At 57.5% G+C, this 13,684-nt stretch overlaps 1 protein-coding gene across 6 annotated transcripts in view; it reads right to left on the reverse strand.

The window, feature by feature from the left end:
• Nucleotides 1-1,115: 1,115 nt before the first annotated feature.
• The window catches only part of ADAMTS16 (ADAM metallopeptidase with thrombospondin type 1 motif 16), a 162,724-nt gene continuing 150,155 nt past the window's right edge, over nucleotides 1,116-13,684 (reverse strand). For all 6 annotated transcript variants that reach the window (XR_014830766.1, XR_014830765.1, XM_085001652.1 and 3 more), the window contains 5 exons: nucleotides 11,944-12,145; nucleotides 11,603-11,797; nucleotides 8,876-9,100; nucleotides 3,292-3,439; nucleotides 1,116-2,263 (listed from right to left, as the gene is read on the reverse strand). Coding sequence is in view for 4 of the 6 variants with exons in the window: in XM_085001652.1 (XP_084857778.1) it covers nucleotides 2,148-2,263; nucleotides 3,292-3,439; nucleotides 8,876-9,100; nucleotides 11,603-11,797; nucleotides 11,944-12,145 (886 nt within the window). In the remaining 2 variants the exon portion in view is untranslated. The remainder of the gene's footprint in view (nucleotides 2,264-3,291; nucleotides 3,440-8,875; nucleotides 9,101-11,602; nucleotides 11,798-11,943; nucleotides 12,146-13,684) is intronic.

Here is a 13,684-nt window from a genome sequence, read left to right on the forward strand (position 1 = left end):
TCAAAGACAGTGCCCAGAACAGACTCACGGGCCACTGGCAGCCACGGATCGCACCATGCAGAGATAAGCCTTTGCCCTAGAAGCCCCTGAGACCCTGACGCTGTCCCTGCCGCCCCCAGGCTGACTGACGAGTTGATGTGGGGCGACTGAATGTTGAATTCACAGCGGCCAGAAAAGGGCACATGATCCAGTTGCCATCAGTGCCTCTAGACACCGAGGACTCGTGCTCATCCGGGGCTACGCCTTCTGGGTGGGTGGTGTCATGAGTGAGGCTGGGCCAGAGGAACTGTGCCAGGCAGGGCAGCAGGAGGCCCAGGCCGTGTTAGAGTCTAGCCTGGGCCCAGCTGCCCATGACCTGAACTTGGCAAAGGGGTGTGGAGCTCAGGCCCCAGCGATTCTGACTGGCCAAGGGCGGGAGCTGTGTTGCCGTCATTGCTGGTGGCCCTGGGGCCTCTGGCAAGTGTACAGGTCAAGCCGTCCTCTCATCTGGAGGAGAAAAAAGGAGCGTGCATGAAGGCGTCTGTCATGTGTGTAGGTGAGACGGCGGGGTCCCGCCCCGGATTGACTGTGCCCTCTTGTACCCTCCTGGGGATCCTGTTTCCACCTGGAAATTAACAAATAGGGCTTGCTGAAGCATGCACACCAAAAGGCTCTTTTGAGTTGAAATGGGTTGGAATTAATTACGAGGAACAAAGCCTGACTTCGAATATGTGCCCCCCAACCTACATCCTGCGTTTGCAAGTCCGATCGCACGCGGAGAGAGAAAGCAGTTCCCTGACTTGACAGCTTTGTCTTTTTGGTCCTTTCTCTCGGCATCTAAGAGACCATCAAGCAAGGCTCCAGCCCTGTGGCATCGGCCCTGGACCCAGCGACCCTACTCGCCCGGGAGAAGCATCAACCTAGCAGGTCATCTTGGGCTGTCGGAGCCCAGCTTCACTCCGAGGCGCTGAGTCAAGCATCCTGACCACCCCGGATGTGGCTGATGACAGAGCATCCGAGGAAACCAGCGCCCTCCCCCAGGTGCCAGGGCCCCATTTCTCCTTTTTAAGGCCCTCATGCTGGTCTCTGTGCCAGCCCTCGGGTCCCAGCGCAAACCTCAGAAGAAGCACGCGCAGTTCAGAAGCACGCCACACAATGCAAAATTTATTATAAAACCTCGGCAAATATAAATATCCAGGTGCCCTTTGGGATGGAGGTCACGCCGCGGTGAAGGAGTAAGAGCCGCAGAGATGCTGGCGGGGCGCCGGCGAGGCCCGCACGCAGCCTTCCCTCCGGAGCCGCTGGCCTTCCTGCTGAATGGCTGCTCCAGAAACACGCACAGTGGATGGAAGAATCTGAAACACCTCACAACGTGCAACACCGAAACACAGGGGCCAAGGCCGTCACTTGCTGGGTCCCCAAGCGGGACCAACCCTGAGCCCCCGTCCGGTCGGCGAGGGTTGGGTGGAACCAGTGAGTCTCTAATTCTGTCACTTGAACACGAAAAGCATGAGGAAATGGGTTTAAACAGGAAACATGCGCTTGCAAATAACTGAGAAAGAAAAAACAGCACATAGGAAAATTCTCTCCTCCAGCAGGTGAGTCTGGGAGGGACAGAAGCACCACTGAGAAGGGGCTGCATTTTCCCCGTTTCCAGAGCCGGGTCCCCCGCCAGGATGGAGACCGGCTCCCCCACCTGGGCCCCCGGTCTCTGTGCAGAGAAGTGGCCACTGGGGCAGGACGGGCCTGGGGACGCAGCCCGGAGCTGATCCCGCCCCGGAAAGGGGCCTCCAGGTGGGACCCGGCTGGTGTCCTTGGCAGCAGCTGCTTCTTTCTGGGCCGGCCCTCAACGACAAGGACCCGCAGTTCAGGGTTAGCACGTGCGGTGAGTGCCGCCTGCTGCCCAGTGTGCCCTGTGTCCCGGGGCCCGGCTCCACCTCGCCAGACCGTGTCCGTGCACCCAAGAGCCACTCGCACGCGTAAGTCTCTCTCACGCACACGCACGCACAAACGCAAACACACGTGCATAGGAGTTGGGTCCAAGAGCCCAGCATGATGTTTCCTGTCCTGGCTTCCATCTTGCTCGGATGCAGCACGGTGTGGACGCCCCGCTGGCTGTGCTGGAAGGGAGGAGGTGCCTTTTGTGCCCTGGAAGCGGCCGACGTGGTTCACAGGTTGGACGAGGAGCACGTCCGGCAGCACTGCGGGCTGTAGGAGGGGTGGCCGCACAGGCCGTGCTGCGGCACCAGGGAGCACCAGGGGGTGCGGTCCTCGCAGGAGGCGCCTGGAAGCAAGCAGACCCTGGTCAGCCACCACCCCAGTACCTGTGCTGCCACCAACAGTAACCGCAGCAAATCAGGGCAAGCCTGTCACTGCCCTGAAGGAAAGATAGGGAAGGCAGGAAGGCAGGCCTCAGGTCAAATGGACCCGTGGATCGTGCTTTTTTTTTTTTTTTTTTTGTCTTTTGTCTTTTTAGGGCCACACTGCCAGCACACGAAGGTTCCCAGGCAAGGGGCAGCTGCCAGCCTACACCACAGCCACAGCAACGCAGCATCCGAGCCACATCTATGACCTACACCACAGCTCATGGCAACGCGGGATCCTTAACCCACTGAGTGAGGCCAGGGATTGAACCCACGTCCTCATGGATACTAGACAGGTTTGTTAACCGCTGAGCCATGATGGGAACTCCCGATCGTGCTGTTTCTCACAAGACCCTTCTAGGAAGGTTCCTGCAAAGCTCAAACGGTCTCCTTTTTGTGCTAAACCCACCCACTTAACCGCTCATCCACCCCAGACAATGGGCCCTCTGTGGACGGGACCCCAGCTGCCGAGGCCCTGACTGAGCCAGCCTGCTCACTCTCCTCCAGCCCCGCGTTCTCCTCCAGAAACCTCGGCAGACGGGGCACAGTCCCTGCAAATATTCGAGGCCCCGAGGGCTTGTGCACAGGGACAGCGTTGAGAGAACTTCCAAGATAAGCCGGGCTCTCGTTTCCCTGGGGGGAAAAGGCCGTTTTATTTACACGTCTTCTTTGAATGTAGAGAGTAGCACTGCCCTGCGGAAGCAGCCCTGCTTTTTTAAAGCCAAAGAGATTTCATAACCATCGGGGAGAAGCCAGAGGTCACTGTGTGGGCCCTTTTGTGCAGGACATGGAGGAGGAGATGGACGGAGAACAAGTGGGCCAGACACCTGACCCCCTAACCCGCGGGCATCCTCCTCTTCCTTGGCTCTCTTAGGAACCACTCCAGAAATGGGTCAGCCCCCCCCTCCCTGGCAACGCCAAGGTCAAGCCCAGGGGCTCCCACACTCACCTCTCTTCTTGGCAACGGGGCAGAAGTGAGTGTTGCAGGCCTGGGAGGCTGCGGGCTTCTGCTGCACGAAGCAGCCCGAGGCTGGCCGGCCCCCCGCCAGGCACTGCACGGACCTCATCTGCACGCCGCCGCCGCAGCTGGCCGTGCACTGCGAGAAGCACAAGCAACAGTCACCCTGGGCCGCTGGGTCCTCGGGCCACCCCGTCTCCCCAGATCCCCCCCCTCACCAGGCTCCTTCCGGTGGTCCCCCCCACGACTGGTGGTGGGTGCTTGACCAGATTCTGGACTTTTCCCAGGTATGGACACTGGGGAGAAGAGCCTGCAAGTCTGAATGTTCTCATCATCAAGGGTTGGGTGGACACGAAAAAGCGGCACACATCTGGGGACACCATCTGTGGTCCTTCGTGGAATGCCGTCACCAAGCCAGCCTTTCTGCTGCCCCTGGCCGGGAAATGACAAGCCAGCTCCCACCGAGGCAGAGTGACACTGAGCCCCTTCCAGACTGGAGCACAGGGACCCTGGTGCCATTCAAGTCCCCCGGGGGGGTCACTGGAACGCTCCCCGGAGCGTTTCCTGACATGGAGGCTACAGCCCATAGCAGTGGCCCCATTTGGGACCCACTGCGGACAAGAAAGTGGGAGGGGACGTGGGCGATCAGACAGAGGAACTCAAACCCCCAAACCCGCAGCAGTTAATTTGCCCCCAAAGAAAGTGACTCAGGTCTAGATGGAATTATGTGAATCGTGCTCAAAGAAGGCTTTGGGTTCAAGAATGTTAAGAATGTAAGCAATTAAAGCAGCACCTGCAAAAGAGGCGGCATCAGATAATGTCTTGGATACCCTGGTGTGTGGTGGGTGAGCTAAACGGATGCTTAAAAACTTGAGGATAGGGCTATGCAGGTCTGGAGTGCATAGAATTCAGGCAGCTGCAGCCAAACAGTCAGTTCCCGCTGCTGCACACAGAGGCTTGGAAAGTGGCTTTTAAATCCCCCGGCGACAGGGACTCAGGGATGGGGCCAGTAAAACATCGTCTGCCCCTCGAGGGAGAGACGTTGGAACCAGAGCGTCCTGAAAACTCCTAAGCTGGAGGAGTTGGCCTTTCTTCTTTTTCCCTCTTTAGGAGAAAATCCAGGGCTTTCGCTGAGAAGCACGCGGTGGGGAAGGAACATTCCATGAAGCTTACCCTTCTCTTCCAAACCCATTTCAGAGAAAGTCATTGATAATTCGGTTTCAGGGTACAGCGAAGGCAACCAGGAAAGCAGCAACAGACGCGTGAGTTGAAGTCCTTTCGTCAGCTGGGGCAGCGTCTCCCTCTGGCTGAGGATCTCTTGCCCCAGGTGGAAATGCGGAGAGCTGGCTGGCATCACTGCATCACTTGAGCAACAGCGGGTGGTTTGATTCTTTTTGTCTTTGGCTCATTTATTCACAAAGAGGAATTGCTTCATAGGAGCTGTTCTGGGGTGTAGACACTGCGTGGGAACACAAGCAGCTGGCCGCTCCTTGGGGCGCTTACACAATACTGCTGCTGGCGCCACCCCCAGGTCAGTGGTTGTCAAGCTAGAGGGCGCGTCCGAATGACCCCCCGGGCTTGGGAAAGCAGAATGCTGGAACCCAGGCTCAAACTCGAGTGCCAGCAGGGCTCGGCCTGAGAACCTGCATTTTTCTAGCCACTGAGGGTTGGGTCACACCTAGAGAACCGGTGCCCAGTGAGTGACCAGAACTACACAGCAAACGGCCCTTCCTCTTTTGTTTTCTGTTTGCAGAACTGACTCGAGTCACGTTTAACCTAACGAGAGCGGTACAGCGAGCTGATGTGCGGCCTGACTGCAAGCATCCAATGAGCCTCTGGTGATGAGGCTGAGGTTCCCGAGTGGCCTGGCGGTCACTGCCATCTTTCAGTCCCATGGACTCCCCCTGCCCCCTGCCTTCTTCTGCTCCCCTTTCAGGGATCCATTTAAATGTCCCCGGTGCAGCCTCGGTGAAACCCTGGCGACCCCCTCCTCTGTGGGTGGGTGGGTGATGCTATGCCCAGCTGTTGAGGGGCAGGTGGTTGCCGAGCATACAGCAGGGATGTCCCCATTGACCCCGCAGCTGCCCATGTTCAGGTGCCTTCCCGACTCTCCCTTTGCTTCTGGCCCTTTAACCCCACGGACTGCCTCCTGTCGCGGAGGGTGGGGCTGGGGTGGGCCAGGGCTCCGCGAGGACCAGGGAACCAGAGGTGGAAAGGGTGGAGGCAGGGCACCGGGGGACGGCCCCTGAGGTCCGGCAGTGCTGGTTATCGCAGGAGGTAAGGGCCGTCGGGAGGACGGCACATGCCCGTCCGCACCAGGAACACGATGCAGACTGGCACGGCTGGCTCGGAAAGGGCCTCTCAGGCCGGCTCGTCCCGCCCCTCCCAGGGAGTCTCGGGAGGAGACACCCACTGAGACGGACGCTCCAGACACCGAGATGCTGCAAGGCCTCTCCCTCCTGATAGCCTGTGCGTGCCCCGTTCCCGCTGCAAGGCCCATGCTTCTAGGGAGACCTGCCACTCCTGCGCAGGATGTGCCACATAACCTCTGACTAGACGGATGGGAGAATTACTCTTTTTTTTTTTTTGCTTTTTTAGGGCTGCACCTGCGGCATATGGAAGTTCCCAAGCTAGGGGTTAAACTGGAGCTGTGGCCGCTGGCCCACACCACAGCCACAGAAACGCTAGATCCAAGCCACAGCTGCTATACTGTAGCTCATGGCAATGCCAGGTCCTTAACCCACTAAGCGAGGCCAGGAATCAAACCCACATCCTCATAGATACTAGTTGGGTTTGTTACTGCTGAGCCGCCATCAGAACTCCCAAGAATTACTCTTAATCATTACTTAAAAACCCCCAATTGTGCATTTTTAAAACAATGACATTTGCTTCTAGGTTTGTTTTAAATTAGAGCAACTAGGGTTTCCTGTCGTGGTGCAGCGGAAAAGAATCCGACTAGGAACAAGGAGGTTTCGGGTTCGATCCCTGCCCTTGCTCAGTGGGTTAAGGATCCGGCGTTGCCATGAGCTGTGGTGTAGGTCGCAGATGCAGCTTGGATCCCACGTGGCTGTGGCTGTGGTATAGGCCGGTGGCTACAGCTCTGATTAGACCCCTAGCCTGGGAACCTCCATATGCCGCAGGTGCGGCCCTCAAAAGACAAAAGACCAAAAAAATTAAAAAAAAAAAAATTAGAGAAACTACTCTCATTCATGTTGTTGGTCTTCATGGAAAGTGCTGGCGGAAGGTGATGGCTGAGCCTCTAAGTCGTGACGGACGCTCTGCTCGCTCTTCCTCACAGGTCAGGGTCCACCCTCCCGTTCACAGGAGCCGGTAACACTGGGGCTTCCTGCAGGGCCAAGTCCATCTCTCAAATGCAAATGCAACACCAATAGAGGAACATGCGTTGCTGGCAGGGCGTCAGAGGCTTGGCACCTGCGTCTTCCTTTGGTGAAGTCTCCTCCATGGGGACCCCGAATGTTCTCTCTTTATTTTTCACCGTGTGTGGGCCTGGCTGGGGGAACCGCCCCCCGATGTCTGGGGCTTCAGCCGCCGTGACTCTTCTCCCAGAGACCAAACGTCTTCCCAGTGGGAAAGGGTTAGCGCACATCTCAATGGCCGTATCCATCACCCCTCCTGCCCTAAATCTAGGTGGGACTATGAATTTTTGTGCAAATTCAGATGGTGGTGGATGGACTCCCTCCCACTCAGGCGAAGTTATCCATCGATGCCAACCAGGCAAGTTCCCCCGGGTGCTGCCATAATTCCAGGGAGGAGGGCAGATCATCAGAGGCTGGATCCAGGCTGCGGGGCAGCCCCGTGTGGCCGGCTGAATGCAGTCCCCCAGACCAAGCCTGCTCCAGCCTCCACGCGTTCTGTGTGTGACCCTGCATGAGGCTGCATATGCGGGAGGGCGTCTGACACAGCACTGCAGTCGTAGCTGCTGCAGGGGGAAACCCACAGGTCCCCGGTCAGCGTGCGCTTGGGCCGGGCAAGGAGTCCCAGAACAAGCCAGGGCCCCGGCACACACCTCGTCTCTGCCACGTAGAGTTAGACACACAGGCCAGCAGGTGTTCACACATAAGCCTTCCCAAGACCAAGCCAGTGCGTGGACCACTGGACCCTAAGCCCAAGCAACCCAAATGAGGGCAGCCAGTCCTGCCGGGCGAGGCACTGGGAGCCAAGACGCAGCCAGGGCCATTACAACCCGTGGAAACCCTATGGATCCCTCCCACTGCAGCAGGAATAACCTGCCCAGGGGCAAAGCCCAGCCTGGCACTGGGCCCGCATGTCTCCCTCGCAGGTTCCCACGGCTGGAGGGTCCAGAGCCTTGGGTACCAGAGCTCGTGGCAAACGTCGCCTTTGAGTTATTTCTCCCCAAAGTTATGTATGGCCTGGGAACGTAATAGATGAGTCAGACGGGATAAGATCTTCCAGGAGCTTATGATAAGAATGACTTATTAGACAGACTGAGCAGTTCAGGCTGGTGAAAACTATGCAAGACCTATTTTTAGGTTTTAGGTTTTGGTTTAAATTAAATACTGATAAACTTGTTTTTCTTCGGCTAAATTCGCCTGAGGTCTCTGAACGGAGCAGAGGTGGGTGGACCCTGGGAGCCTCAGTCTCCCGTTAACACAGGGACAGCGGTCTCAGGAGCCACCGGTCACCTCTCAGCGGTTCCTGGATCAGGGGACCGAGGGTCACAGGGCCTTGAGGTCTCCCCCTTGGAGGCCCACCTTCCTCCTGCTGGGGAAGCCCTAGTGGTGGCAGATCCCATGGGGTTGTCAGATCAGCTGCTGTCGTTCAGGTGCCCACAGTCCTCAGGCTTGGGGCTGGGCCAGGAGGAACAGGAAGGCGCAGAAGGCACAGCCCGTGGCCTTGGGAGCCACCCTTGGGGTGGGGCAGGGGTCAGAGAGAAAACACAGTGGGAGAAAGACACACGTGGAACCAACCTGGACCCTGTGGGACCTTCCTAGGGACAGACACCCCCAGTGGCCCCCACCTCTTGTTTGTAGAAAAGCTTTAGCCTCTAGGTCTGTTGTTGTTTTGTGTGTGTGTTGGAGGGGGATTTGTTTGTTTTTTGGGATTTTTTTTTTTTTTTTTTGGCCGAACCTGTGGCATATAGAAGTTCCCAGGCCGAATCAGACCTGCACCTGCCAGCCTATGTCACAGCCACAGCAACTCCAGATCTGAGTCACAGGACACAGCCATTCTGGGGGGCTTGCCCCATTCGCGTTTGCTCAGATTTGCAGTTAACATAAACTTACAATCACCTGTTTCTTCCAGATCTTGTCTCCCTGATTCACACACATCACTGGGGGTGGGAGTGGGGGTGGGGGTTCAGCCCAGCTTTTAGCAAAACCATAACATTTCTCTACCCTTCACTGGGTGATGCTTTAGAATAATCGCAGGTGCCCTAAAAGGCCGAGTGACGTTTGGAGAGCACCTCAGGGAAGTAGCCCGGCTCTGCACCTGCTCTGGAGAGGAGGGCCTTGGATCTGGGGTAACCCCCTCCCAGAAACCACCCCCCCAACCCAGCCAGCCCACTCTCCCTTAGGAAACTTAGAGCTACCCCTACCTGAGACCAGGGCGAGGCAGACCAGCTGGCCCGTGGGGGGCCTGCGGCAGGGAACAGAGGGTGCTTGGGGCAAGGAAACAGGGCGCAGACGCGTTCTAGCTCCAGGTGGGGCTGTGGCAGGTGCAAGCACTTCTTGGAGGCCAGCTCTTGGTACTTCCCAGAAACGTACTTCTCAGCACATTTTAAGAACCTTCTCTGTGTTCCTCTCTCACAGGTAGCAGAGCACTGCAGAGAGAAGGGAACGGAAGCCGTGAGCAGAAGGTATTTTCAGGGGGTGGCGGCCTCTCATACAAAATCACTGCGTCAAGACGCCTCCTGAGTACATCAGCTGGAACATTTATATTTGTGGAAACATGCAATGGCATTTAAGGGAGCTTGGCATTTTACGTATTCGTTTTTATTTTTAAAATTTTTTTGGTCTTTTTTCTTTTTTAGGGCCACACCTGCGGCACAGGGAGGTTCCCAGGCTAGGGGCTGAATTGGAGCTGTAGCTGCCAGCCCACACCACAGCCATAGCAACTGGGATCCGAGCCATATCTTTGACCTACACCACAGTGCACGGCAACGTTGGAGCCCTAACCCACCAAGCGAGGCCAGGGATCGAACCCACATCCTCATGGATACTAGTCGGATTCGTTTCCGCTGAGCCACGACGGGAACTCCAGGACCTCGGTGTTTTAAAAGCCGTTACAGTGTCTGCCATAAAAAGGAAGGTCCTGAGGTCACAGTGGCCCAGTGTTGGGGGCGTTAGCTGGGGCGGGGCAATCAGAAACCCCGAGGAGAGTAGTTTGAGAGCCGCCGCTTCCCTGGGAAATTAAAACGCTGGGCTGTAACCGCTACTGGAAGGCACTGCCATGTAACACACGAGGGTATGAGGTAAGCCCCAGAGCTCCCGGATTAACACCAGCCAACTGCAGCCAGATGCTGGCCCCTAAAGCTGGGGCAGGCAGAGGGAACCCAGGGCGCACAGATGTTCCCGCGAGCCCTCGGTGTGAGCACAGACAGCAAACCCACTCGTTCCCACCAAGACCTGCTCCGAGCCTGAGCTGTCACTGCAGCCAGACCCTCTAGCCTGTGCAGGGGGGGCCCTGGGCAAAGCTGCAGCCTGGCAGAGGCTGGAGCCACCTGTCCCACAGCGATGACATAGAAGAGCCAGGCACCCTGTTGCACGGAAGGGGAGGGTCCTGCAGGTTGCTTTCGCGGAGGAGCCCAGGTGGCCACACCTGCAGGGGTCCTGGCCTCACGCACATGCTCAGGCGTGGCTTACAGGTGTGCTCTGTGTCCTGACGCCAGGATGGAGCCGGACGGGGCTTGCTGGGGCCACGCCTAAGAGAGGAGCTCTGGTGTTGTGTGTGTGTGTGTGTGTGGACACCTGCATATGTGAAATATCCAGGGTGAGGACTCCCCCAGGGACACCTCCGGGCACCATGCAGCCCACGTCGCTTCCTTCCTTGGTCCTTAGGACTCAGCCTCAGGGATACGCATGGCAACAACAGTCTTGTAATGATGGGGAAGTCCACTCCTAAAGACACCGAGGCCCCTGTCTCCGGTGAGAGGGGACCAGGAGTTCTTCGTTACCGGGGCAGGCTTGCTACAGTAGCAACTCGATTTGTACTTTTCAGTGGCGGAGTGAAGCGCTGTCTCACCCCAGTAAACGTCCTGCCTGGCACAACATCCCTTGCTCCATTCGTTCCTCCCCCCTGGACGGGGCACCATTCGAGGTGTGGCTGGGAATGGAACCCCTGTCTGTCCCTGAGGGGCTTGGGGTCTGGGAGCTGGGGGCTTTCTTTCTGGGTGCAGCTCTGGGATTACAGGGCAGGTCCTGCGGGCGGGGGCTGTTGCTCTTCCGTGGGTGCTTGGCTTCCGATGCCCCTGGGCTTCACTGACCCCAGGCGATGCACACTCGATCACGGAGCTCCTAACAGGCTGTGCAGGCAGCCCCTGTGTGCGCCGTACCCGTGAGGGGCTGGCATGGCTGCCTCGGTGTCCCGGGCATGGGGACAGCTCTGTCTGCTCCCCCACGTGGTGGCCTGGCACTCACCCCAGTCAAAGCGAGTCACGAAAACGTTAACCCTCCAAACTCACGCTTCCGAGTGTTGGTCCCGGCACAGCAGGGCTGGGACAGTCCCCTGACAATGCAAATGGGGGCTTCCTGGGCTTCAGCAGCACATGGCACTGAGCCAAACCAGCACAAGCCGTTTCTTCCCCAGTCAGAAGACCACCCACGGACGCTCATCTCAGGAAAAGGGGCCTCTGTCCCTTCCCTCCCCGGAAATGGCCACAGCTGTTCTGAGATGAGGTGGGGTCCCCACCACCCACGGTCAGCACGACGAAGGCCCCCCCCCACTGGCACCACTTCACCCATTCACCCTCTCTCAACCCCGAGGGGGTGATGGCCGTGGATGGACCCTGGACCAGGTGCTCCGGGATATGACCTGAAAGCCAACTCATGCCAAGGCGTGGAGCGCCAGGCGGGGGTGCTGAACGCTGGTGGGGGGACAGGGAGGGCTGGAGATCCGGAGGAAAAGGAGCGGAAGCAGAAAAACCAGTCGAGGGGAGGCAACCGAGGGGAGAGCTGGTTGACTCAGCTCCACCTGGACTCGGAGCACCTACCTGGGACCAGGTGCACCTACCTGAGACCAGGTGAATCTTCCTGGGATCAGTGCACCTACCTGGGACCAGGTCCCCTACTTGAGACCAGGTTCCCTACCCAGGACCAGCACCTACCTGGGACCAGGCGGACACAAGCCACTGCAGCTTCCTGTGCTTGTGGCAGCGCTTGAGCAGACAGGCCTCGTGGGTCCTGGGCTTGGGCTCCGAGGTGCAGACAGCGTCGGGCAGCAGCTGCGCCCTGGCCGAGGGGTTGGTGCTCTTACAGGCCACGGACCGCTTCCTCCACCCCTTCCCGCAGGTTCTCGAGCACTGCACGGGAGGAGCGGAGTCAGCTCCCATGAAGAGTGGGGCAGACCGTGCTGGGGTGCCAGGTGCTGCCCTCCAAGACCCAGGGAGACCCCAGCCCCGCCGTGCAGGAGGGGCCCTGCCACCCCCCGCCAGCCCTGCCCCGTTACCTCTGCCCAGGGCCCAGTGCTCCACGCAGGTGGGCAACTCTGAGGGTGGCAGGTCTGTCGGCTGGAGGGCATGGGCTTTGGACAGAGGCTGGCTGGGACCCGCTCTGATTTGTAGTGTGCCCGCCGCATGCACTGGACTGGGCGGCTCTGAGTGCCCCCACCACAGGTCCGGCTGCAGGTGCTCCAGTTCCCCACGGACCAACTGCGGGGACAGAGAAACCTATGGTGAGGGATGGTGCCACCTCTCCAGAGGGGAGGACCAAGTCTGGGAGGTGGCACCAGCTGGCATTTCTTCCCACCTAGTGTCAACACGGGCAGTTATTCTTGGTCACCCCAGCAGTCTGCCCTGGCCCCCCCAGCTTCTAAGCTCCCTGATTCGCATCCCCGATTATCTCGTTCCCCCCAATAAGGTTCACTTGAACTTGAAAATAACTCCGCTCAATACATTGTGTCTAGTCCTGCTCTAACTTTTATGTAAAAGGGAAAATTTCAAACACATAAAGACACCCTTGTCCTCATCCATTCAGTTTCAAAGATCATCAATTTACGCCCCACCCCTAGAGCATTCTGCAGCAAATGCAAGACGTAGTAACATCTCAATACGCATCTCTAAAAGAGAAGGATTCTTTGCTTTTTCAGTCTAGTAACTGCAACGCCATCATGACATCTCACCATTTTCTGATGACCCTTTAATGTCATTAAACACGCAGGGTTCCATATTCCCCATTATGTCATAAGTGTCTTTGCTGAACCTGCTCGTCTGACCTAGAATCCAAATAAAGTCCACACGTTGTAAGTGGTGGATGTCTTGCTCCTCTTTTAGTCTATGGGTTCTTGCTCAATCTCATTTTTATTCTCATCAATTTATTTGTCACAGAAAAGACTGTTCACCTCCCTGCGTCTCCAAAGCTTTTTTTTTTTTTTGGCTGATTACAGGATTTTGCAAGGTACACATCTCTGGTCCTACTTCACGTCACATGTTCTTCTGGACTTTTTGGAATTTAGTCATTGGATCTAGAAGCTTTGTCCGTTTTTGTGTGTTTGTTTTGTGCGACTCCTTGAAAAGTGATGACTTCCAACAGAAGGCCCATGTCTGCTCATCTTTCTTTTACTTTGTTAGCAGCTGTGGATGTTCAAGAATATTCCTCTTGAAGGGAGTTCCCATCGTGGTGCAGTGGTTAACGAATCCGAGTAGGAACCATGAGGTTGCGGGTTCGATCCCTGGCCTTGCTCAGTGGGTTAGGGATCCGGTGTTGCCGTGAGCTGTGGTGTAGGTCGGAGACGAGGCTCGGATCTGGTGTTGCCGTGGGCTGTGGTGTAGGCCGGCAGCTCCAGCTCTGATTAGACCCCTAGCCTGGGAACCTCCATATGCCACGGGTGCGGCCCTAAAAAGACCCAACAACAACAACAACAACAAACAACAACCAAGAATGTCTCCTGAAGCAAGCCTGTTTTTCTCCTCTGGTATAAAGGCATTCCTTGTCGACAGGCATGCGGAGGCGATGGCGGTGGGGGAGCCGGGTCCAGCTCAGCCAGTGGCACCCCTGTTTGCTCTCAGATAAGCTTGCGTGTGTCCACAGAGCCCTGGCTGGTTTTGCACAAATCCGCGCACAGGAGGGCCCAAGGGCACGGCTGGGGTGGGGCTCACCTGGGGTGGGAGAGGCGGGAGGTGAGAGGTGGTCCCACAAGGAGGATCCATTTGGCCAGAGGGCCTTGGGCCCCGGGGGTGGCCACTGGGACT

Source organism: Sus scrofa, chromosome 16 (genome assembly GCF_054392235.1).
Source record: "Sus scrofa isolate SSC_HxYL_T2T_F1_AM1 chromosome 16, Sscrofa_HxYL_maternal_Yorkshire_Landrace_v2.0, whole genome shotgun sequence".
NCBI classification, from domain to species: Eukaryota; Metazoa; Chordata; class Mammalia; order Artiodactyla; family Suidae; genus Sus; species Sus scrofa.